General features: G+C 41.8%; 1 protein-coding gene across 1 annotated transcript; it reads right to left on the bottom strand.

Moving 5' to 3' along the window:
* Positions 1 to 328: 328 nt before the first annotated feature.
* Positions 329 to 26,443, bottom strand: LOC145392250 (oxaloacetate tautomerase FAHD1, mitochondrial-like). Its single transcript, XM_080266714.1, has 5 exons — positions 26,364 to 26,443; positions 12,830 to 12,929; positions 11,475 to 11,576; positions 8,354 to 8,527; positions 329 to 3,011 (listed from the first exon to the last, which is right to left on the bottom strand). Exons 1-5 carry the CDS (start codon positions 26,441 to 26,443, stop codon positions 2,793 to 2,795), a joined length of 675 nt encoding a protein of 224 aa, XP_080122840.1. The 3' UTR covers positions 329 to 2,792.
* Between the last annotated feature and the right edge of the window lie 495 nt (positions 26,444 to 26,938).

The raw sequence follows: 26,938 nt of genomic DNA, 5'->3' as shown, positions 1-26,938 counted from the left end.
ATTTCTGGGGTTCAGCTTTGTTGCAAGGAGCATGGAAATCATATCATTCAAGCCAGAAAGCAGATATGAAATTTAACTCATACTCTCCTGTAAGTCATGAAATGATACTGATCTCTAAGCTGAACATCATCATGTGGCATCAGCCAGAATAAATGAAAATACATCACTGTCATGAAAATGCAAATGAAAACTGTTTATGATCCTTTACTATGAAAGGTTTCCCTGTCAGCAGAAAGAACAAAACTGAAACATTATCATAGAGAAAGGGTTAACAATTTGGTTGGAGAAGAAACACATCAAAATAATTTTTATTTTATCTTTACCTGTGCTGTGAAATAACCACAAATATGTTTAAAAAGAATACCATCACCAACTGTTACCACATATAAAATATTACCAGTTACAACAAACTGAAAACATTGCAGTATGACTACAAAAAATTTCACAATTAGAAGAGCTACTTTAACTACAACCCACATATCTAGTACTGCACAACAAACCACATTCTTAAATACAGTAGTAAACTTTATTAAGCTGAAACTTTTTAATGCTTCATACTGGAATAAATGAACTGGTACACAAGTAATAAAATGAACCCACCACAAAAACTGTCTTATCAATGCTATGCCTGCAATACAAAAACCTTAGCATGTCAGTGGCTACCACATTGTCACAGTTATATACCTGTGTACCTACCATCAATGTGGATGATGGAAAGTTGGAACTGTACAATTCATTATTCCAGAGCAGAATTAAGTTAACACTCTGCACATTATTAATCACAGTTCAAGTATAATTTGAAGCAACAAAGATATGAGTAAACTAATGAATTATATCAACAATACATTTACTATCACTGTATAATACTTAGTAATGTTAAGATGTCTTCCTTGTAAATAAAATTATCTGTCCTGTATTTTGTACACAGATCTTGTACACTGAATATTGCATAGAACAGTTTCTATCATATGAATTCCCAAGTAAAGGCACATTTAACTGGCAGTGATGCTAACCATCCCTTGTTGCAGTTGGATACTTTGCCCTATATGGGACAGTTCTCCAACGCATGCAGGGAGAAAAATGCTGGGTCTTCGTGCTGTGTACTAATCACGTTAGCCCTGTTGTCCTCATACAATTCTTTACGACACCTAGTGGTCTAGTGAGTTAAGGCATTCCAACAGGATGTGGTCCACATGGGTCTACTTTTGAAGTGCATGGCTGAGGTTTGTTGCTCATGTAATGCCATTTTGGAGCAAGTGACTGATCATTTTTGCCTTCCATGTCTGGAAAGAGTAGCCTAGCCCCCAGGCCCCTGCCCTCCGGATGGACTGCTGGATGGATGCTACACTGTTAATCACCATGTACACAGTAAGGGAAACAATAATTTTCACAACATTAGGGTAAAATTCACAACATTTGGCAGGGAGGTAACAGTCATTTTTGCTCAGCTAGTGGATTAGGCCTATTATCAGCATGCAACTCCCCCCCCCCCCTTCTTGCCCAGGTGACTTTGACCATTCGGTAGAGAGGCAGACAGCCATTTTTGTTCTGCTGGTGGATTAGGGCTGCGTGGGTTAGACTGAGGCATAGTGCGGGGAAGCAATAGTGATGCCACCAGCCCACCACCAACCGATGCACAAAGACACAAACCATGCGGACAGTACTTTGATACACCATAATTTTTCTATTCAAAAAAGAAGAATTCCAATGTCACCAGTCCAGACTGAAGTCATATTATGCAGAATTTTTCTGAAAAATGAGTGACGCCAAAGGCTCTCCGGGCTGAGGTCTGGCTGTCCGGACCCCTGCTGGCTTTTTCGGAATTTTTGTGACATATTGAAATTTAGTCCAGTTCTCAATTCCAATAAATGCGAATTCCGGTATATTGAAGTCCATTATATCGAGGTTTTACTGTATTACAATTCAATGCATGACCCTCACTCATTAAAAACTGGATACAAGCTATGTTATACATCCAAAACACAACTGCTTCTTTTTCTTATATACTGTACCACCAAGTACTTTCCACCTACTCTGATTTTCTTCATCATTCTGACCTAAAATCTTACTTTTTAAAATGGAATAAGTAGACTCATGAGGACCCATGGAAAGAAAAAGGAAAGCATAAAAGCAAAAGCTAATGTTCAGCAGAGTGCCCAGTGAAAGGAGGCCACGTACAAACAACTGCAAACAAAAATACTAATTCACTTTTCAGCTGAAGTTATGAAATTCTTACAAAATATTCTCTCTCTCTCTCTCTCTCTGCTGCTGCTAGGATTAGTAATATTAATAGTTCAACTCTGATTTTCTCCCCTTCAGATTCCTACTTCCTGTGACAGGCCAAATATCATTCAAAGAAAATAACCAAGGGCTGAAAACTTTCCTTCAAATACTTTCCCACACTCTTCTTATCTCCATCCCTTTCTGCTAATATAAAACGCCCTAACTCAGTATCTTTTCAGTGTCTTTTCACTCATGGCCTCACCACATCAAGGATGGAACTACTGTACTGTACACATACTGTACAGTACTTTAATGCAAACTGTCTGATCATGTTGGTCTAGGTAAAGCTGGAACAGAAACACCCTATTTCACCAGGCCACATTCTGGGCATTCCATCTCAATACCTAACATGAAGCAGGTGAAAGTGAGAAACCTTATGCCTAAAGTATGACCCTAAGGATTGGGATGTTCTTATTCCAACTTTTATTCCAACCAACACAATTTGACAAACTGCATCAAAATAAATATGATTCTGACCTCAGTGTGGCAAGAGCCTAACTATGATCCTCTTACTCCCTCTGTGCCACTGAAAACTCCATCGTCAACAAATCACCCAAGCCTGCTGAAATGACATCACCTGGTTTCACTGGGCCAACCCCTGCAGGCGTCCCTGTCAACACAAGGTCTCCAGGTTCCAATGTGATCACCTGAGAGATATGAGCTAGCAAGTATGGGATGGAGAAAACCATGTCAGCTGTTGTACCATCCTGCCGCATTTTTCCATTGACCTGGAAAAATTGAAAGCAATATTTTAGTTAATTTTATCTGTTAACATTAGTTAATTTGTACTTATCAATCTTTTTTTTTTTTTTTTTTTTTTTTTTTTTTTAAAGTCCTGGTGGTAAGTGGTGGCAACCATCATCCACTCACTTGATGTAGTGTTGCCTACATCTTCCTTCACCTTTATCATTCTTTTTCTGTTTCTGCCCTCCACTCTTCCTATTTCTATCATCTTTCCTGTCACTTTTTATGACTATTCTTTCCTTTTCAGGCAGCTTTATATTGTGTAACATGCCTAATGGTTTCCATTTACAATGCTGGGTGGCAACCATATAACAAACCCAAATGAGTTCCCTACGTGTCAACAAATGGGTTGGCGGCGGGTTAGTGCCCCTCCCTGTAAAACCACTAACTCAGAGTCAAATGGCCACTCCTTACAGGATTATGGAGTCAGGATATAAATGGATAGATAGATTTCCACTTCAGATGGCTCTACACTGAGTGACAGGTCTAATGGTTTCCTGCAACCTAGGAAATAATTTACAATACTGGGTGGTAGCCAAATAACCAGATCTTGTGGTGAAGTGGACCCTACTATGGTGTCCCTGTTGACTGGGAGGAGAGATACAAATGTGGCATCCACCCGGCAACCAAACCTCAACACATTTCCCCATGGCTCACTGTGGAGAGGCACTGACAACCACAAGGGAACATCAGTTTACTGCACAGGATGACCCTGTAGGGGAGGTTGCTTGCCTGCTGTTGGTAGGTCTGCTCTGCCGGAAAAACTGAGGTTGACCAACAACAACAACAATGCCCTATCAGTCCTTACTGTAATTTGCTTTTCTTTCCAGTACCGTATTTTTTGCTACTAAATCCTCAGTAAAGTATACAATAATTTCCTTTTAAAGTCCCATTCCTGCTAATGAAGTTGATTAGTCAGGTGCCCTAATTTGCATGGAAAAAGCTGTGATAACTTGCAATACATCCCTGCCTTACAGCAAGGATTGGCTTGATACACTTTCAATCTGAAATATTTCAGTGAGTATTGTACAGTACTGTAATGTGACTGCTCTTGTGCTGTGCACAGTACAATATTTGTAAATTTTTTCTACATACCTGAAGCACATAAACATCTGTCATCATCAGTGTAACCCTATTCCCACTATTGTTAATGGGATGGGAGGAGTCCAGAAAAAGGAAAATGGCATATATAAAGGAAGAATTGTCATCACAGTTCAGTGAAAATGGGCCAGACCTTCCATTTACTAACATCATCATTTTAATCAAATTTCTGGTGCTGTTTACTGGTTGGGCAGGACTGACAAGCAGCAAAAAGGTACTGGTAAATACAAAACCAGAAGTATCATCTGGATGTTCTGTAAAATGAACCACACACCCCACTGATCATCATTGAAGCCTTCAAAATATTCAGCTCCATCCCAATAGTGATATCATACATCCTATCATGTTTCACTGAACTACATCACTCTTGCAAGAAATGTCAGGTAAACATTCTGCAGACTGCCTGGTTAAAAAGAGGATGCAACATACACATTTCATTCAGCCACTTATGTCATGTCAATTCTTTTGCTTTCTCATCTTCCACAACTTGCAATATCACACACTCATTCCAACACTTCAAGTCATCTTGATATTCCACATCTCCTCCTACCTTCAATTCATCCATACATACTCTTTATACAACCCATGTTATATCCATTCTTTCTATGTAACCATACCATTATTATTAATTACAAACACTTTTATCCTTGATCCCTAAGCAATAGAACACCATCTACACACAGGAGAGTACTGAATTTATATCCTTGTCTTCTGAATTCAATTTAAAGCCAACTCTCCAGCTCGATATCCTCACCTTGACCTCCCCACTTAATCTTACACATCTGTGCAAGCTAGCTCACAGACTGAGCTGCCAGTTCCTAAGATGCGTGGACAAAAACTTACACAGTATCCCAGCTATTTCCCAATTTTCAATCCACACTTCTTAATGACTTTCTTGACGAAACAAGCCTCTTCTTTTATGGCTCCTAATACTGTATCTTTTATCCAACCAGCCATCCATCATCTAAACCACTGTTGCCCCATGAGAAGCATAGGTGCCTGGGGTTAGGCAAGTTGGTTCTGACATTTAAGATGATAGTGACCAGCCTCACTCATCCCTGAGTGGCATTACGTGTGCAATAAATATGGTAAATTACATATAAGTCTGGGGGAAATAGCAGTCAGATAGATTATTTTCTGGTTAGGAGGGCCGATAGGAGATTAGTGAGGGATGTTAAAGTTATAGGAAGTGAGGCGTGTGTGCAGCAGCACAAACTATTGCTTTGTGATATGGTGCTTAAAGAAAAAGTGATGAAAAAGAGGACTTATGTACCTAGGAGGAAAATATGGAAGCTGAAAAACCAAGTAGTAAGGGATGCCTTCTATAGTGAGTTGAGGAGAGTGGTGGCTGAACAGGGAGTTGTAGACAGAGGCGTTAATGAACAGTACAGAGCCCTCAAGAACAATTTCTTGAAAGTTACTGATGTAACATGTGGCTGGACAAGAGGACCACCAAGACATAAAGTAACTTGGTGGTGGGATGTGAGTGTAGAAGCTGCAATTAAGGAGAAAAGAAGGCTTTTCTGGGAATGGAAGAAGGGTGGTAGCAATGAGGAATATTTGGCTGCTAAGCGTAGGGCTAGAAGAGAGGTATACAGGGCAAAGTCTGAGTCACAGAGACAATTACTTGATAACCTAAATCATGGGGAAAGGAAAAATATATTTAGGGTGGCAGGTCAGGTGAAGAGGGATAATCAGGATATCATAGGTGAGCAGTGTGTGAAGAATGATGAAGGAAGGGTAGTGGTGAACAGTGAGGATATTAAAGATGCATGGAGAGAGCATTATAACCGGTTGTTGAATGACGAGTTTGACTGGAACAGGGAAGGTTTGGAGCCAGCAGATCCAGTGTCTAGCCCTTGGCCTTTGATTGATACTGCTACTGTGAGTGAGGCAATAGGCAGGATGAGGGTGGGGAAGGCAGCAGGTGTGTCTGGGTTGACTGCCGAAATGTTGAAGGCCTCAGGCGATATAGGGGTGAGTTTAGTCACTGACCTGATAAATAGGATTATTTATGAGTGTGTTGTCCCAGATGATTGGCTGAAGAGTGTAACTGTAAATGTGTATAAAGGGAAGGGTGATGCCCTGGAAAGAGGAAATTATAGAGGTATAAAGCTTTTAGATCAGATAATGAAGGTAATGGAGAGAGTTTTAGAAGGTATGATTAGAGAAAGAGTGAATATTGATGAGATGCAGGTTGGGTTTATGCCAGGTAGGGGGACTACTGATGCCATATTCATTGTTCGACAGCTTCAGGAAAAATTTATTGGTAGGAGAAGGGATCTTTATTTTGTTTTTGTTGATTTGGAAAAGGCCTTTGACAGAGTCCCTAGAGAGGTGGTGAAGTGGGCAATGAGAAAGCTTGGCTTGGAGGAGTGGCTGGTTAGGGTGGTTATGGCCATGTATGAGGGTGCTCACACTCAGGTGAGAGTGAATGGAGATTTGAGTGATGAGTTTTCCGTGAATGTTTGTGTGCATCAGGGGTCAGTCTTGAGTCCCATGTTGTTTATCATGGTACTTGAAGCCCTTTCACGTGACTTTAGAAACGGACTCCCGTGAGAGTTGTTGTATGCTGATGATTAGGTGCTGATTGCAGAGAATGAAAGGGAGGAGGAGGAAAGGTTTAGGAAGTGGAGAGATGGTATGGGGCAAAAGGGTTTAAGGGTAAATGCAGATAAAACAAAAGTGATGATATCTAGGGTTGGTGGCGGTACTGTCAAAGACGAGGGAGAGTGGCCATGTGCAGTTTGCCACAAGGGCGTGGGAAGTAATTCCATCTTGTGCGGTGTGTGTGATAAATGGGTGCATAAGAGATGTAGTGGTATCAGAGGTAGACTGCGAGATAATGCTGATTTTATGTGTACGGCGTGCCGGGGTGAGCAGGTGGAGATTGTCAGGCGTGAAAGGAATGAACTTGCTGGTGAATCTCTTGAGTGTGTGGAAGGGTTTTGTTATTTGGGAGACATGTTGTGTGCTGGAGGTGGGGCTGGAGCTAGCTCTGTGGCTAGGGTGAGAAGTGGTTGGAAGAAGTTCAAGGAGCTCTTGCCTCTCCTGACAATGAGAGGGCTCTCCCTACGTGCTAAGGGGTCTTTGTATGCAGCATGTGTTAGGAGTGTAATGCTGTATGGCAGTGAGACCTGGGCAGTGAAGGAGGAAGACATTCGCCGGCTCAGACATACAGAAATGACAATGATTAGGTGGATGTGTAGTGCGTCCCTGCGTCCAAGGCCTGGAGGGGCTGGGTTTACAATGGAAGAGTTGAGAGGTAGGATGGGACTGGAGTGTATTGGTGTTGTGAGGAGGAGAGGTAGATTGAGGTGGTTTGGACATGTGGAGAGGATGGGGGATGATAAATGGGTGAGGAAGGTGAGAAGTGTTAATACTGGGGGTGGGGTTATGAGGGGTAGACCAAGAAAGACATGGGACGAGGTCATTAAGTGTGACCTTAGGGTTAAGGGACTGAACAGGGAGGCTGCAATGGATCGTGCAGCGTGGAGAGCCGCCATTAGGTGACCAAGGCCGACACATGCAAGCATGTTGGAGCCTTTAAAAACGAACGAAAACGAACGAATAAACCCCAACCACCCGCTGAATATGAGCCGACACAAGCTCATTCCGGTTGGAGCGTCGTAATTACCCACTAAACCACCAGGCGCCATAGTTTGGTAATTGGTTACCACTCAGCGTAGTAAATGGTTTCCTGGTGTACAGGAAACCATTTGGCTTGTCACTCAGTGTCAAGTCACCTGTAGACAGACAGAAGGAAGAGGAAAGAATGAAGGAAAGAACGGCATAAGAGGAAAGGTGGAAGAAAGAGAGGAAAGGGCAGCCACCCGGGAGCAGCACTACATCGAGTGAGTAGATGGTGAGCATCTCCACCTACCTAATATTTTTTACACTTTACTAAAAACTTCAGTTCATCAGACCTCCATCTTTACCTCATTCTTTCTATACTTCTCAGCACTCGCTCTCCTGTACAGTCATGCAATAGATCAATCATTCAGAGCTTTTCTGGGGTTAAATGGAACTGAACACCTTAAAGAGAAGTGCCTAAACACTTTCCAGCCTTCATTTCTGTCTCATTCCTCTTACAACTAATGATTCACATCTTACCTTTCTCTTTCTTCCAGACATTACTGGAACTTATCTCTCATTTATCCTCATAATCCTGCAGCCCTTGTCCTTACTCTAAATCAACTTGCCTTTCCCCCTTCACGCCACCTACCTTGCACCACAACCTAACTGCAGATGGATCCTTCAGTTCTTCTTTGGGTACGAAGCGAGAAACTGGAAGGGCTGTGTCAAAGCCCTTAGCTAATATCCAGGGGTTGCCCTTGCTCTTTGCCTCTTCCTGGAAGTCTCGTGCAGTCATATCAAGGGCAAGGCAGTAACCAGCCACCTGAAAAAAGCATAACTTTTTATTTAAAAAAAAAAAAAAAAAAAAAAAAAAAAGAGAGAGAAAGATGTCTGACTGGGTAACAAACAAAAGACTTGTGGATACTGAGAACTAATCCATTCATCCATCATATAATCCAGTGTTGCCCCATGAGAAGCACAGGAGGCTTGGGCTAGGCAAGTTGGTCCTGCCATTTAAGATGAGAGTGACCAGCCTCACTCATCCCCGAGTGGCATTACGTGTGCAATAAACCCCAACCATCCCTTGGATAAAAAACCTGAGCCGGCTCAATCTGACTGAAGCACTTTAATTACAGCTGAAGGAGTGAAAAGAAAATGGTTCATATGGATGGAGAAATATTTGGCTAGAAGAGAAATCCATCTATCCATCCATCCATCATCTAAACCTGTGTTGCCCCATGAGAAGCATAACAGCCAGGGGCTAGGCAAGTTGGTCCTGACATTTATGATGACAGTGACTAGCCTCACTCATCCCTGGGTAGCATTATGTAAACAATAAACCACAACCACCCCTTGCATATGAACCGAGACAGGCTCAATCTGGTTGGAGCGCCTTAATTACCCACTAAACCACCAGGCGCCATAGTTTGGTTATATGGTTACCACCCAGCATAGTAAATGGCTTCCTGGTGTACTGGAAACCATTTGGCCTGTTACTCAGTGTAGTCACACATATGCAGAAGGACGAGGAAAGAATGAAGGAAAGAATGACATAAAAGGATGGAAGGAAAGAAAGAAGGAAGAGAGGAAAGGGCAGCCACCCGAGAGCAGCACTACATCAAGTGAGTGGATGGTGGGTGCCCCCTCCTACCACCTAGAAGAGAAATAGGATCAGTTTTAATGGATAAGTATTTAAAATGGAGAAGTGTGACCAGCAGAGTTCTTCAAGGTTCAGTGTTGGGACCTATGAATATGTTTGCAGATGATGCAAGTATTATGAAATATAGACAGTTATGAATAGCTGCAAGACAATATCGGAAAACCTATAACTGGTGCCTTGTGACAGATGGAGGGAGGGCACCATGCCATGTCTCAGAAATTGGAGTAACCAATAAAGGCCCAGTTACAAGTAAAAAGTTGGAAGAGAACATATTAGTGCCTGTAAAACAAAACTAGAGAAAGACTTAGGAGTGATAATAAAGGATGACCAATTGCCAGAAAAGCATATTAACAAGATTACTGATGGGATATACACTCTGATGACCAGCTTAAGTGCCTTTTAATTTTGAGCATGGAGATAAGAGAGATAAGAGTCCATGATAAGACTGAGATCAGATTATGGAGCATTGGTAAGGTCACCATATGTAAAGATACACATGTTAATAAACTGGAAAAGGTGAAGAATCATAACAAGCTTGAGACAGTGTCTTATGAAGAGAGGATGAAGATGGTTACCAAAGAAAAAAAGATTTGATTATGATGTTTAAATGAGTTGGAGGATGGAAAAAAGTGGACAGAGGTTACTTTTTTGAAAGAAAATGGAAGGTGGAAGGACAAGAGGACATGAATATAAACTTGGAAAAAGCAAGTTTAAATCTATCTATCTCCATCTATTGCCAGATGCCTTAACCCCGTTAGGGGTGGCCATAAACAAATCGCTTTATTTTTTTAACATCATTTAAACTTTCAACTTTTCTAAGCAAAAGTTTAAATGATGTAAAATATATATAAATATATATATATATATATATATATATATATATATATATATATATATATATATATATATATATATATATATATATATATATATATAAATTATTGTTCCTCTAATAGCAGCAAAGACATCTGGGGCAATTTGGGAAGGGAAGTGGTGCAAGCAATGAACATCTGCACAAAAACAGATTGGATAAATGAGGATATGGAGACAGCAATATAAGCCTAGCTTGATCCAGTATACTACAACTACTGTACAGTCAACTTGCATAAATCGCATGTTTGTTAGTCACGTTTTCTAATTCATGGTACATTTCCAGCCAAATCATGTTTGCATCGTATGTCGTGGTAACTAATTTGATAGCCATAGTTGCTGTCTCAAGTGACTAATTTCCGAGGAGTTTTCCAGGTCAAGGTGTCATTTACGCTAGTCATGGTTGGAAACCAATCATATTCAAGCATGACAAGCCAAGCACCATGCTATCCCCCCCCCCCCAGCGGCAAGCAAATCCACTAGTCCACCCAGTTGTCCCCGCTACTGCCACACTCACCTTGTCCTGAAAGGACATAGTATGCCTCAAGTCTTGGAACCCCTCCCCCTTCCCTGTACACTTAAGGACTGTCATCAGTCAGAGTTAGGTAAGAACATTACAATATTGTTCTTTCCCATTAAATACATGCATTACAAACTGATTTGAAAGGGTGTCAGTGTTCACTTGTGACTAGAAGGTGTTAGCATGGTGGCAGGGGGCATCTCTGCAGAAAGGTTAGACTCATAAGTAATTTTCACCATACGTTATGATATTTATAATTAGTGGAATTTATAAGCCACGATAGGTATTAAGGCTAAAACAGCTGTGAATTATCCGTGTTGACTGTACATAAATACATTAGCTAAACACACACACACACACACACACACACACACACACACACACACACCGCTCGCTGGTGCAGTGGTAACGTTCTCGCTTGCCAACTGGTGGACGGGAGTTCGCGCCTCGCTCAGGTTGCGAAAAGTTTCACTGATGAAGTGGGTGGTTACTGTCCCCCTTGAGCAAGGGGATGGGTGTGTGTGTGTGAAGGTCACAGCCTTGCCCTTAGATCGGACTATATGAGCTCTCAGCTCCCTTCCGGGAGGGTAAAAAGCTGACGATCACGACCATCAAGTGATAATGACCGACCCGGTGAATTACACACACACACACACACACACACACACACACACACACACACACACACACACACACACTATATGAGACTGCTGCACTAACCAGTGAAGAAAGTGGTGGGTCTGAAGGCAGATCTCTGCATCTTGCACCCACTACAACTCCAAGTTCTATCTCATGGTGACAGTTACTGCAACCACGGGGGATCTGCAATGATGATGGCCATTGGTTTAACACTGAACTAATGAAAAAACCACATAATAAAGCTGAAACAAAGACAATTAAAGAAGAAGAGCATCAGACTTGAAATATAATTAATGGGGATAAACTTTCTCTTCTCATTCCATAGGTTGGCCAGTTCATAAATGTTATTAATGTTAAATGCTGCATAGTCATACTTAGTTGATGCTAATGTCAAGAGCTAACATGGAGTGATGGGTAGAGCTCTTCTAATAACGTATAGTAATTTCCTGTTTAAGATGCATTCCTCCAAACATCATGGTAAGAAAAAAAAAAAAAAAAAATCCTATCATCCAGCAAGTAAATAATCTTCTCATACACAAAAAAAAATCATTCTCAAGGCAGCAAATCGGTAGCAAAATGTGTCTGATGAGATCGGGTGTAACTGTAGCCTATGTACTAAATGTTCATAAGCACTCTTGTCAAAAGCAGAAAGCAGCCTCTGTCAAATGCATGAGAAAGCAACCTCATTCATATCCTCAGTAGTAACACTTAATGATGGATACAGTACAGTATTACCATTTGAGAAGAACAGAGTTTAAAAGCCTGGTAACTAGTCAGTGAGACACTAACTACCAATGTAATTTTAATAGTCATATCTTACTCATCTTCTTTCCTTCTTCCTAATCTCTTTCTTTCTGTCTATGGGTGACTCTACACTGAGTGACAAGCCAAATGGTTTCCTGTGCACCAGGAAACCATTTACTATGCTGGGTGGTAACCATATAACCAAACTATGGCACCTAGTGATTTAGTGGGTAATTAAGGCACTGCAACTAGATTAAGTCTGTGCTGATTTATATCTAAGGGGCAGTTGGGGTTTATTGCTCACGTAAATGCCACTCAGGAATGAGTGAGGCTGGTAACTCTAATCTTAAACGTCGGGACCAACATGCCTAGCCCCAGGCTCCTACGCTTCTCATGGGGCAACACAGGATTAGATGATGATGATGATATCTCATTCATCTGTAACATATTTCCCTAGATAAAATGAAAAGAATACTTTTAATCCCTGCATATCACAAAGGTAATTCACCACAGCAGGGGCAGATGGCTCCAAACCCTCCTCTCTGTGTTGTGTAAGCTATCAAAAAAGAAAAGAGACAGTACCATGATGTAACTTATATGTTTGTTCCTTTCAGTACAAGAGGAGGTAAAACCTTTTGCTGTCTAGGAAAAAAAAAAAAATGAGAGGAAGGTTGCTTCCCACCTTCACTCACCAGTATGGGTCCCTCTCCTTCTACAAGATATGATGAAGGAGGCTTGGTGAACAAAAGAGGTTTGGTTGGCACAGGATTACCCAGCTCAGCACAGTGGTCTCTGAGGGTAAATATTCAAATATTCATATACCATTCACTCATATCAGCTACAGGATTAAGTGCTAAAATGTAACAACCTATCCTTTATTATGCCCTTTGAGAGCCCCAGAGTGCCCAGGGCACAGAAGGGGCTAAGGTCAGACTACCACAGCCCAGATCATCTATGCCATCCTTGCCAGTGTTTAGATGACAGAGAAAAACCCTGGCTTCCTGTTGGGCTAGTGCACTCATATGCTCTACTCTGAATCATCACCTTATCAATCTGCATCAAGTGAGTGTGTGAGAAAAAAAAATATATATATATATATATATATATATATATATATATATATATTTTATATGTTAAAATCTAAAAAGCAAACCAATCGATGAATAACAATGTACACACCCCATCACCTATAATTTCTAAAAGCAGTAAGGAAAACAGTGCAAGTCATTACTTTAGTTTATTTATTATTATTGGGTCTGGTTAGTACTTGGATGGGTGACGGCCTGGGAACACCAGATGCTGTTGGCATAACGTTCTCCCTACGTATCAAGTGGGGTTGGTGGAGGATTAGTGCCCTTCCCTGTAAAACAATTAACTCTAAGCCCTTGACCACCCCGTTTGGGATACATGGCGTCTGGCAATGAATGAATGAATGAATGTATGCATGATAAGTTACGTAAAACAGACTATACATAGCTGCATTCCAGGCATGCACACTTATTAATAATTTTCAGTCACTGCCCTTTCCTCTCTTCCATCCTTCCTCTTCTGTCTTTCTTTACTTCATTCTTTCCTCTTTCTTCCACCTACTGGTGACATTAGACTCCCTCTTCTGTCTTTTTTTCCTTCATTCTTTCCTTTTCCTTCTGCCTATGGGTCATTCTACACTGAGTGACACGCCAGATGGTTTCCTGTACACTAGGAAACCATTTACTATGCTGGGTGGTAACCACATAACCAAATTATGGCACCTGGTGGTTTAAAGGGTAATTAAGGTGCTCCAATCGGACTGAGCCTGTGTAGGTTTATATCCAAGGGTTGGATGGGGTTTATTGCTCAAGTAATGCCACTCAGGGATGAATGAGGCTGATCATTCTCATCTTCAATGTCAGGACCAACTTGCCTAGCCCCAGGTTCCTGCGCTCCGCTATGGGGTGACATAGGATTGGATGATGGATGGATGGATGAACAATTAATAAGATTACAATTGCTATTGCTGCATCCTCTATTGCCCCAACAGAAGCTTAAGAACCTGAGGCTAGGTTACTCATCTTCACACTTCCAACAAAAGTGACCAGTCACTGTTCCCTGAGTGGCATTATGAGCAATAAAACCCTACAACACCTTGGATTTAAATCCATATAAGTACTTGCAAATTAACTTACTGTGGTACAGTAAATCACTGCTCCACAATAACAGATTTCATTATTTCCAACTCTTCTTTAATCTGATTCTTTCAAACAACTGCAGTTTTCTCCCATTTACTGGTACAAAATTAAACTCATGTACAGTACTGTACCTGGAAAGAATTTCCAAGTGAAGAATGATGAATGCTTTTATGGCAACAGAAAGCCAGCTTAATGTATCATTTAATGAATAATTGAGTCCAGCATCTTTTGGTGTGTATAGTACCATTTTTTTTTTTTTGGGGGGGGGGGGGGGGATGAGTCGAACTACAGTCTGATACGTTTTGTTTTGTTTTGTTTTTGAAGGTTCCAACATGCTTGCATGCGTCAACCTTGGTCACCTAATGGCGACTCTCCATGCTGCATGATCCATGGCAGCCTCCCTGTTCAGTCCCTTAACCCTGAGGTCACAGTTAATGACCTTGTCCCACGTCTTTCTCGGTCTACCCCTCGCAACCCCACCCCCAATATTAACACTTCTCACCTTCTGCACCCAATTATCATCCTCCATCCTCTCCACATGCCCAAACCATCTCAATCTGCCTCTCCTCATACCAACACCAATACACTCCCGTCTCATCCTACCTCTCAACTCTTCCATCATAAACCCAGCCCCCCCAGGCCTTGCACGCAGGGATGCACTGCATATCCATCTTATCTCTGTCAATTCTGTACATTTGTGCCTGTGAATATCCTCTTCCTTTACTGCCCAGGTCTCACTACCATACAGCATCACACTCCTAACACATACATACATTTGTAAAAAGTTCAGTACTGTATGGTGAATGCTTGAATTATTATAGACTAGCACTTGTCAGCCTGGGTCCCTTCCCTAGATGAGTCCAGTATCATGAAGGTTGTTTATAATTTATCAGAAAACACTATCTTTTGCTTAGAGGATCATTATTAAACACTAATTAATTTGGCTCTTCTTACTTTTCTTAGCCCTTTTTATTTCCTCCACCAAACTGTATTTATCAAGAGTTTGCAGAGGATGGGGTTGAGAATACTGTAAGTAGGGTAAACATTCACCAGTAACTAACCTCACAGTACAAAAATGGTACAGCTAACAATTTAAAATGATCACCAAGATATATAACAAATAAACTACTGTAATGTAGATAATGCTGTGGAGAAAGTAACAAGGACCTGTCACATGCCGTGATAAACTCAAATGTGATGGCATGCCTAAAACTTCTGGTATTGGAAGAATAAAATTCAGCATCTGATCTAATTGGTAATACAAATGCATCAGACTATAAGACTTTAGATGAGTTTAAACTTTTTAATACAATGACAATTGTCATTTTAATCAGTAAACAACCTGATGATTTAATGCACCTCAGGACAGAACATTAGGAAGTAAATGGAGCAGTGAACACTGTATACAGTATAACCTTTCCATTTCAAAGTCTCATAATTTGCTCATTCATTTTGTTCATAAAATCTCCAACATGGTCACATGCATCGGTCTTGGTTCTCCATGCTGTTCTATCTCTGGCAACCTCCCTATTCAGTCCCTTATCCCAGAGGTCACACTCTATGACCTCATCCCAGGTCTTTTTTTGGTCAGCCTCTTGGCCGAATCAGCAGAGAGTTGGCCTGCAGTTCTAATGGACCCAGGTTCAAATCTCTGCTGGGGCAGGGAACAGTTAAGGATTTGAATTTCATTAAAAACAGACTTTACCGATCTACCAAAGGATCCTCTGACATGTTGTAAAAACACCCCCACTAATACCAATACACCAGTCCTGTATGGGACAGCCCTAACATGTATTCAATATGGATGGTGGGTGTTAGCACCGAAGTGGTGACATGTGGAGGTGTATGGACAAAGAAGGACTACTGGGCCATGGTAATGGGCTGTGAAGCCTATGCCCAAAGTCAGACAGACAGACAGACAGACAGACACGCACACACACACACACACACACACACACACACACACACACACACACACACACACAAACATTAAAAAAAAAAAAAAATCACACCTCTCACATGCCACACCCAGCTGTCATCTTTCATCCTCTCAACATGGCCAAACCATTTCAATCTACCCCTCCTCATCACACCAACAATATATTCAAGTGTCATCCTTCCTCTCAACTCTTCAGTTGCAATCCTAGCCCCCCAGGCCTCGCATTTAGGACACACTACACATCCATCTAATCACTGTCATTTCTGTACATTTGGGCCTATGATTATCCTCTTCCTTTACTTCCCGGGTTTCATGACCATAGAACATTATACTCCAAACATATGCTGCACACAAGGACCCCTTATCATGGAGGGAGAGCTCTCTCAATCTCATGAGAAGCAACAGCTCCCTGAGCTTCTTCCAACCATTCCTTACCCTAGCCACAGAGCTAGTTACAGCCCCACCTCCAGCACAAAACATGTCTCCAAATAACAAAACTCCTCCACACATTCAAGAGACTCTTCAGCAGGATGAATTCATTGCTGCCTCTCAATCTCTGCATGCTCTCCCCTACACATCGTACACATGAAATCAGCATTATTTTGCAGTCTACCTCAAATACGGTACCACCGCATCTCTTGTGTACCCACTTGTCACAAACACTGCACAAGACGGTTACTGCCCACACTCTCGTGACAAACTGCACATGGCCACATTCCCTCTGCTTTGAGAGTACAGTACTGTCATTAGCCCTAGATATCATCACTTTTGTTCTTTCCCTGTTAACTCTCAAACCCTTGTACTCCATTCCATCTCCCCACTTCCCAAATTCTTCCTCCGCTACCCCTTCATTCTCTGAGATCAAGACCAAGTCATAAGCATACAACATATCCCAAGGGTGTCCAGTTCCGAAGCTATATGAGAGAGCTTCAAACACCATGATGAGCAACAAGGGGTTTAAGACTGACCTCTGGTGCACCCCAACATTCACTGAAAACTCAGTACTCAAACCTCCGTTCACTCTTACCTGGGTGTGAGCACCTTCATGCACTGCCATAAGCACTCGAACCAGCTATTCTTCGATCCTAAGCTTGCTCACTGCCCATTCCACTACTTCCCTAGGGACTGTCAAAAGCCTTCTCCAAATCGGAATGAATATTACATCAGTGGTCCCTCTGCCTAGCATAAACCCAAGCTCCATCTCATCAATATTCACTCTTTCCTGTATCAAACCTTCCATAAACGTTCACTGTCTGTTCTAATGGTTTATGTCTCTATAAATTCCTTTTTTTGGGCATCACCCTTCCCCTTTTACACATTTACAATCAAGCTCTTCAGCTTGTCATCTGGGACAACACTCATAAACAATTCAATTTATCAAATCAGTAAATAAATCCATCCCTACACCTCCTGAGGCCTTCAACATCTTAGTAGTCAACCCACACACTCCCACTGCCTTACCCAACTGCATCCTGCCGACTGCCTTGTTCAAGACAGCAGCATCAATGAAAGGCCAAGGGCCAAACACCAGATCCGCTGACTCCAAACCTTCCATGTTCCAGTCAAACTCCTCATTCAGAAACTGACTAGAATGCCCTCTCCAAGCATTTTTCGTGTCCTCTGCCTCACTGCCCACCACTACCTTCCCTTCATCATTCTTCACACACTACTCTCCTATGATATCCCTGTTTTCCCTCTTGCTCTGCTTTGTCACCTTAAGTACCATATTCATCTTTTTGGCACTATTAATACTATCCAGTAAAAGTCTCTGAGATGCAGATCCTGCCCTGTGTAGCTGCTTTCTGGCCTTGTGCTTGTCATTCAAATATTATTCTCTGTTGCCACCCCTTTTCCATTCCCGGAAAAGTCTTCTTTTCTCCTTAACTACATCGTAAGGATAATCTGAGCCTGGTTCACCCTGTGTGGTTCCTTTGGGAAGCCCAGTGCAAACTGAAACAAGATCTGGAAGGCTTGTACACAAGCCTGTAAGACAAGACTTGTAATATACTGGAGAAAGGCCTTGAGAGAGGAGAGAGAGAGGAAAAAAAAAGCATTGAAAGCAAAATGATCTATTTGGTGGTAGGATGGCAGTTGCTATACTAAGCATATGCATTTTAAGTTAGCAAGGTTCATAAGCTATGTTTTACAAAGAAAATGTTCTTGACTGTATAAACTGTAATTTGAGGTCATTGGTTAAGAATGTGCATTTAAGTTGGTAAAGGTCATTTTATTTTTTATAAAGAAAACCACTCTTGTGTTTATATAGTATTTTGAGGTCAGCTGCTTATACTATGCATATCACTAATGAAAACTAGATATCTTCTGGCAAGAATAAAATTAGAGGTGGAGATGTGATAACTTGGTTAGAAATGACTGTCTCCTACAGCACTGGCCGGAGAGGGTTTGTTGACAGCTCTAGAGAGCAACTGACACGAGATGGAGGCTGGAAAATAAAAGGACTTATATTAAATGCCAATGTGTGTCTCATTTGCACTTGTCAGACATGTGGCACACCAGAGATATCCTACAGAAGTACCTAAGGTCTATATGTGGGGTAAGAAATGAAATGGTAAAAAAGAGGTGTGCAAGCTGATGCATAATGGAGAGAGGTGTATTAAATTGGTAGGGCCATATGGATAAAATGGGGCAATGGGAAATTGATCAAGAAGGTGTGCAGATCTTCAGTGCAGGGAGTGAGAGGAAGAAGAAGGCCTAAAAAGTGGAAGGACAGTGTGAAAGAGAATTTTAATCATAAAGATCTCAGCATCTAAGAGGGTAAGTAATACAGTGAACTGAAATAAACAGGCAAGATGTGCAGGGACAAAGGTAAACTGTACAACAAGAAGGCCTTGAGGATGGTTTACAACTACTGTGCAGACCATGTATAAGCAGCCAAGAGGCTGAATGCATGTGAATGAATTTGTTTTCTTCTGTTTTCTGGCACTACTCCATTGGAGTGGGTAACAGTGAGCGTTTATTAAAAAAAATATATATGTTTTTAAAAAATAACACAATCCCTTGTCAATATGCTACTGTACTGTATTCCACAAACATTAGCAACAGATCAAACATTAACATGGACTCATGACTGACCTTCAACTCACACAGCCTGGGGATGTTTTTTTTTTTTTTTATTCTTGCACTCTCTTAATGATTTTATTCAGCTCAGGATAGGCTTTTTGTATTGGAGGGGTTAATATATTCTCAATAAAACCCTTCCATATTAGAGGCCTTTCAAAAGATATTGTATGTTAAATAAAATGGTAGGGAAGCTGCAAGAATAAACCAAATAGGTTGCTACTAAGATTCAAGGGTTTAAATAACATTTTCTAAATAAAATGCTAGGGAAGCTGCAAGAATAAACCAAATAGGTTGCTACTGAGATTCAAGGGTTTAAACAACTTTTTCTTAAGTAATTATTTCATGCTGTCTACTACCAGAGCTGGGCACCTCCGCAATCGCTTCCCCAATTCGCAATTTCTGCAATAGCGGACAGCATGATTTCAGTTGCAGAATTGCAACTGTGGCAAACTTGTCCAAAACTTGCGGTATTGCGTTGCAGAAGTACTTCCGCAATTGCAATCCTGTCTGCAATCTCCCAAGTGGTGGTCAGTGTTGGTTAGTACAAGCTACAGCATGACTCATGAATATCAAGCCTGAACAGTATTCCTGGCCAGCAGTGGTGGCGGGCGAGGTGTCGCTGCGTCAGTTAGCAGTATGGATGGGTGATACCAGGAGAAATGATTTGATACGATACAATACGATATACTATAAGCCAGCATGGCAGTAAATTTTTTGGCACACATAGATAATCATGTACAGTTGTTCCACAATTTGACAGATGACGATCTTAAGGGCTAATGTAATGGTTTCATTCATTCATTCATTGCCAGATGCCATGTATCCCAAATGGGGTGGCCAAGGGCTTAGAGTTAATTGTTTTACAGGGAGGGGCACTAATCCTCCACCAACCCCACTTGGCACGTATGGTGATCACTGAAAATACATTTTTTTATGGTCTTACTGAGTTATTATCTGCAGGAGTAAGCACATTGCTATGAATTACCTATTTAAACTCTATGAACTGCATTCTTCTGCTGGTCAGACTGATTTTCCCACATGGCACAAAGGCTATTTCTTTTCCTTGCAATATTATTTTTGTAAAAAGGGATATGATTATATTATTATAATTATTAGTATTGTGAGATTTTCATGGTGTGCCCTAACTATGATTCAAAATAAAAAGGGATATGATTATATTATTATAATTATTAGTATTGTGAGATTTTCATGGTGTGCCCTAACTATGATTCAAAATAAAAAGTGATAGATATACACTTGAGTATATGTCGGCACCTTACAAAATTACGGTTGTGAGGAAGATAATTGTAATGGGTAAGTTTTCATGAGCTAGTTGGGGAAAAACATGGGGGATTTAGGAAGGGAAAAGGGTGTGTAGATCAGATATTTGTTCTATGATGTTTAGTGGAGAAGCATCTAGAGAAGTGAAAGAAAGTGTACCGGTATGCTGCCCTCATGGACTTGGAGAAAGCATATGACAGAGTAGATAGGCAAGGTATGTGGAAGGTATTAAGAATATATGGAGTGGATGGGAAATTGCTGAATGCTGTGAAGAGTATGTACAAGGGAGCTAGGGCTATGGTGCGAGTGGATGGTGAGCTGAGTTCTTTGATCTAAATGTGGGACTGAAACGGGGATGTGTGATGTCTCCATGGCTGTTATTCATGGATGGGGTTGTAAAGGAGGTGCAAGGCAGGGCAGTGGATGTGGGGGTGGCTCTAATGAATGAGGGTGAGGTGTGGAAGATTCCGGTGCTGCTGTTTGCTGATGATACAGTATTGTTGAGTGAAGATAAATGGGAGTTGCAAGGTTTGGTTTATGAATTTGGGACTGTGTAAGAAGAGGAATCTGAAAGTTAATGTAAACAAGAGTAAAGTTATGGTGTCTAAGAGGAATGAAGTCACAGAATGCACAGTAAGGTTGGATGGTGAGTATATGGAGAATGTGAGGGCATTCAAGTACCTGGGTGGTGCGATGAGTAAGGAAGGAAGTTTTAGGGATCAAGTGCTTGAAAGGGTACAGCACCGAAGGAAGGCTATTGGTTCACTGAAAGCGATGATGAGAAATAGGGAGGTGAGTATGGAAGTTATGAAGTCACTGCATGATGGTACTGTGATCCCTACCCTGATGTATGGTAGCGAGGCGTGGACCTTGCTAGAGGGGAACAAGTCAAGAGTGAGAGCAGTGGAAATGAGTTACCTGAGAGGAGCCTGCGGAGTGACATGGAGGGACAGGTTGACGAATGATGTGAAAGAACATTATGGGATGGATGTGGATGTGATTGAGAAAATTATGAGAAATACACTGAGGTGGTCTGGACATGTGGAGAGATTGGAGAATGAAAGACTGACTAAGAGGGTGTTTGTAGGTGAAGCTGAGGGAGGGAGAGACTGAGGATGAGGTGGAAGGATGATGTTGAGTGGTATATGAGGGAGGGGTGAGTGAGTTGATGGGAGGGCAGTCAAATGGTGGGTGACAGAGCAACTTGGAGGCGTTTTGTCTGCAGCCACCCTCTGTGGGATTAAGGCGTCAGGCTATAGATAGATAGACAGACAGACAGAAGTTTTCAGTAAATACACCAAGGTATCGGCGACAATTTTAAAATACATCATAAATGTCATAAATAGATTATAGCTACAATAATTCACTACATCACCTATCGATTTACTCCGTTTGTGCACTTTGTATTTAGAATTGTGAAACTGGATTGCAGCTGCGATATTGAGGTAGCGGAACTGCACATTCCAAGTTTATTGCGGAATTGCGGTAACAGAAGGTAAGGGTCAGAGGTTGCAGAATTGCGATTGCGGAGTTGAATTTTAGACTGCAGAGCCCAGCTCTGTCTACTACACATTCCATTCAGCCTATGGAGAAATGACATTTTAGATACAGCATATGTATTACTTTCCATTCTGACAGTCCTGTCTTTACCAAAGGTTTAAAAGGAGTGGGAAACTGTGGGATCAACCCTTTCTGTTTTTGGACATTTTTAATCCAGTTAACATCTGGTGATTTTAGCTGGCTTAGGAAAGATGTTTTCAGTTTGGAGGAGTTAGACTGTTGCTATAAGTTGTTTTGGCAGGGGGGGACAGACGGATATGGAGGTGTTGGTGTGATGGTTGCGGAGAAATGGGTGGAATATGTTATGAATGTTTTGAGAGTAAGCGATAGGATATTGGTAGTGAAAATTCTGTTGGGAAGAAAGATAGCTGTGATTATATCGGCATATGCTCCACAGGCAGGATTGGATGAATCAGAGAAAGATAGATTTTGGAATGATTTAATACGTGTAGTGGGTGGTATGCAGGATGATGAGATAGTGATTTTGGGAGGGGACTTAAATGGTCACGTAGGTGAAGCAGCACAAGGTTATGAAGGAGTGCATGGGGGATGTGCATATGGTCTAAAGAATGCAGAAGGGGAAAGGATACTTGAGTTTGGGGAGGCAACGGACATGATTGTGTGCAACACATATTTTAGGAAAAGAGACAGTAGGTTAATTACGTATGAATCTGGGGGAAATAGCAGTCAGATAGATTATTTTCTGGTTAGGAGGGCTGATAGGAGGTTAGTGAGGGATGTTAAAGTTATAGGAAGTGAGGAGTGTGTGCAGCAGCACAAACTATTGATTTGTGATATGGTGCTTAAAGAACAAGTGATGAAAAAGAGGACTTATGTACCTAGGTGGAAAATATGGAAGCTGAAAAACCAAGTAGTAAGGGATGCCTTCTATAGCGAGTTGAGGAGAGTGGTGGCTGAACAGGGAGCTGTAGACAGAGGCATTAATGAACAGTACAGAGCCCTCAAGAACAATTTCTTGAGAGTTACTGATGTAACATGCGGCTGGACAAGAGGACCACCAAGACATAAAGTAACTTGGTGGTGGGATAAGGGTGTAGAAGCTGCAATTAAGGAGAAAAGAAGGCTTTTCCGGGAATGGAAGAAGGGTGGTAGCAAAGAGGAATATTTGGCTGCCAAGCATAGGGCTAGGAGAGAGGTATACAGGGCAAAGTCTGAGTCACAGAGACAATTACTTGATAACCTAAATCATGGGGAAAGGAAAAATATATTTAGGGTGGCAGGTCAGGTGAAGAGGGATAATCGGGATATCATAGGTGAGCAGTGTGTGAAGAATGATGAAGGAAGGGTAGTGGTGAACAGTGAGGATATTAAAGATGCATGGAGACAGCATTATAACCGGTTGTTGAATGATGAGTTTGACTGGGACAGTGAAGGTTTGGAGCCAGCAGATCCAGTGTCTGGCCCTTGGCCTTTGATTGATACTGCTACTGTGAGTGAGGCAATAGGCAGGATGAGGGTGGGGAAGGCAGCAGGTGTGTCTGGGTTGACTGCCGAAATGTTGAAGGCCTCAGGCGATATAGGGGTGAGTTTAGTCACTGACCTGATAAATAGGATTATTTATGAGTGTGTTGTCCCAGATGATTGGCTGAAGAGTGTAACTGTAAATGTGTATAAAGGGAAGGGTGATGCCCTGGAAAGAGGAAATTATAGAGGTATAAAGCTTTTAGATCGGATAATGAAGGTAATGGAGAGAGTTTTAGAAGGTATGATTAGAGAAAGAGTGAATATTGATGAGATGCAGTTTGGGTTTATGCCAGGTAGGGGGACCACTGATGCCATATTCATTGTTCGACAGCTTCAGGAAAAATATATTGGTAGGAGAAGGGATCTTTATTTTGTTTTGGTTGATTTGGAAAAGGCCTTTGACAGAGTCCCTAGAGAGGTGGTGAAGTGGACAATGAGAAAACTTGGCTTGGAGGAGTGGCTGGTTAGGGTGGTTATGATGGCGCCATATATGTGGGTGCTCACACTCAGGTGAGAGTGAATGGAGATTTGAGTGATGAGTTTTCCATGAATGTTGGTGTGCATCAGGGGTCAGTCTTGAGTCCCATGTTGTTTATCATGGTACTTGAAGCCCTTTCACGTGACTTTAGAAACAGACTCCCGTGGGAGTTGTTGTATGCTGATGATTTGGTGTTGATTGCAGAGAATGAAAGGGAGGCGGAGGAAAGGTTTAAGAAGTGGAGAGATGGTATGGGGCAAAAGGGTTTAAGGGTAAATGCAGATAAAACAAAAGTGATGATATCTAGGGTTGGTGGCGGTACTGTCAAAGACGAGGGAGAGTGGCCATGTGCAGTTTGCCACAAGGGCGTGGGAAGTAATTTCATCTTGTGCGGTGTGTGTGATAAATGGGTGCATAAGAGATGTAGTGGTATCAGAGGTAGACTGCGAGATAATGCTGATTTTATGTGTACGGCGTGCCGGGGTGAGCAGGTGGAGATTGTCAGACGTGAAAGTATTGAACTTGCTGGTGAATCTCTTGAGTGTGTGGAAGAGTTTGGTATTTGGGAGACATGTTGTGTGCTGGAGGTGGGGCTGGAGCTAGCTCTGTGGCTAGAGTGAGAAGTGGTTGGAAGAAGTTCAGGGAGCTCTTGCCTCTCCTGACATTGAGAGGGCTCTCCCTACGTGCTAAGGGGTCTTTGTATGCAGCATGTGTTAGGAGTGTAATGCTGTATGGCAGTGAGACCTGGGCAGTGAAGGAGGAAGACATTCGCCGGCTCAGACGTACAGAAATGACAATGATTAGGTGGATGTGCAGTGCGTCCCTGCGTCCAAGGCCTGGAGGGGCTGGGTTTACAATGGAAGAGTTGAGAGGTAGGATGGGACTGGAGTGTATTGATGTTGTGAGAAGGAGAGGTAGATTGAGGTGGTTTGGACATGTGGAGAGGATGGGGGATGATAATTGGGTGAGGAAGGAGAGAAGTGTTAATATTGGGGGTGGGGTTATGAGGGGTAGACCGAGAAAGACATGGGACGAGGTCATTAAGTGTGACCTTAGGGTTAAGGGACTGAACAGGGAGGCTGCAATGGATCGTGCAGCGTGGAGAGCCGCCATTAGGTGACCAAGGCCGACACATGCAAGCATGTTGGAGCCTTTAAAAACGAAAACGAAACGAAAACGAAAGTGATGTGGTAGGTGGGGGTGCTTACCATCCACTCACTCAATGTAGTGCTGCTGTCGGGTGTCTGCCCTTTCTTCTCCTTCATCCTTCTCTCCTTCTATCCTCTTCTGTCTTTCTTTCCTTGTCCTTCTGCATACGGGTGACAATACACTCCCTCTTCTGTCTTTCTTTCCTTCATTCTTTCCTCTTCCTTCTGCCTGTGGGTGACTCTATACTGAGTGACAAGCCAAATGGTTTCCTGTACACCAGGAAACTATTTGATACACTGGGGGGTAACCATATAACCAAATTTTGGCACCTGGTGGTTTAGTGGGTAATTATTGCACTCCAATCGGATTGAGCCAGTGAAGGTTTATATCCAAGGGATGGTTGGGGTATATTGCTCATGCAGTGCCACTCAGGGATGAGTGAGGCTGGTCACTCTCATCTTAAATGTCGGGACCAACTACCTAGCCCTGGGCTCCTACGCTCCTCATGGGGCGATGTAGGACTGGATGATAGATAGATTGATAGAAGTTTTTTGCTACATTTAAAGAAAGGAGTGAATACTTAATGTGTGTCACTCACAAGAGGCTAAACAGGTCCTAAATGAACTGTCAAAACCATATCCATCAGCCCTTACCATACTTTGGTAACCTTTGACCCTAACCGTAACATTACAAAGTTCTTATCCTGGCACCCTTCTCACTCAACCTTGGCATTCTTTGACTCTAAGCTTTGCATTCTTCTGGCCTACTGTGGAATCTGGAGCAAAGGGGAGGGAAAAGAATGTCATTTCCACTATATAGTATTTGTGGATATTTGAAGGTACTGCCTATGTTACTGGTTAATGTTCTCAGCAATAAAAAATGTTTTAGAAAACACTACTGTATCTACGGGCCCAGAATATTACTCCAGTGCCATTAAGCCTCCCGTTTCGTTTCTGTAAGTCATGATGATGCCCAACTGCATGTGCATAACTACCGGCGCCGGTCCAGTTGAACACTTTTTCCACCAAAATTTACTAACCTAATGAACTTCTTTCGTATCACAGCCTACTGAATACACAGCTTACCTATAATTTCGTCCTACTGCCACAATATTTCTTCCCCAATGGGCGAACTTGCTGAAATTGCAACCAGTCTGCCCTGCCATCGCCAGGTATGAGCTAGCTATGTTTAATGATAAAGATAGAAGTTGTGCTTCACATATTCTGCAGAAAGATATGACGGCTACCTTCCTTTGTAAGAATCAGTTGAGCTTAGATGATGACAGATTTATTCCTCATATAGAAACTCATGTGACACAAAAAACATAGGACACAATATAAACAAACTATATAGTGTGATATTATTAGGTTAGCCCTCAAATACTCATTTTCTCTCATTTACATTACTATTAGAAAACAACCACTGTAAATGAGTAACTTGTCTAATTATCGCCCACTCTACAGTACTGTCGACCATCAGGTTTATTTATTTATTTATTTTTTTATTTATTTATTTATTTTTTTTTTTAGGGGACATTCTTACCCTCTTTCCCGATGTTCTTAGCCAGGATACCTATTACACTCATTAGCAAACCAGCACCTCCTTGTATAGGTATGTGCCGTATGAATTCAGTTTTGGTAGGTGTGGTACAGTACACTGC

This window comes from Coenobita brevimanus, chromosome 21, assembly GCF_032717465.1.
Source record: "Coenobita brevimanus isolate Jiangsu-jjx chromosome 21, ASM3271746v2, whole genome shotgun sequence".
In the NCBI taxonomy this organism is placed as follows: domain Eukaryota; kingdom Metazoa; phylum Arthropoda; class Malacostraca; order Decapoda; family Coenobitidae; genus Coenobita; species Coenobita brevimanus.
The sequence above is the reverse complement of the archived record's forward strand: the minus strand, read 5'-3'. Positions and strand labels throughout refer to the sequence as shown.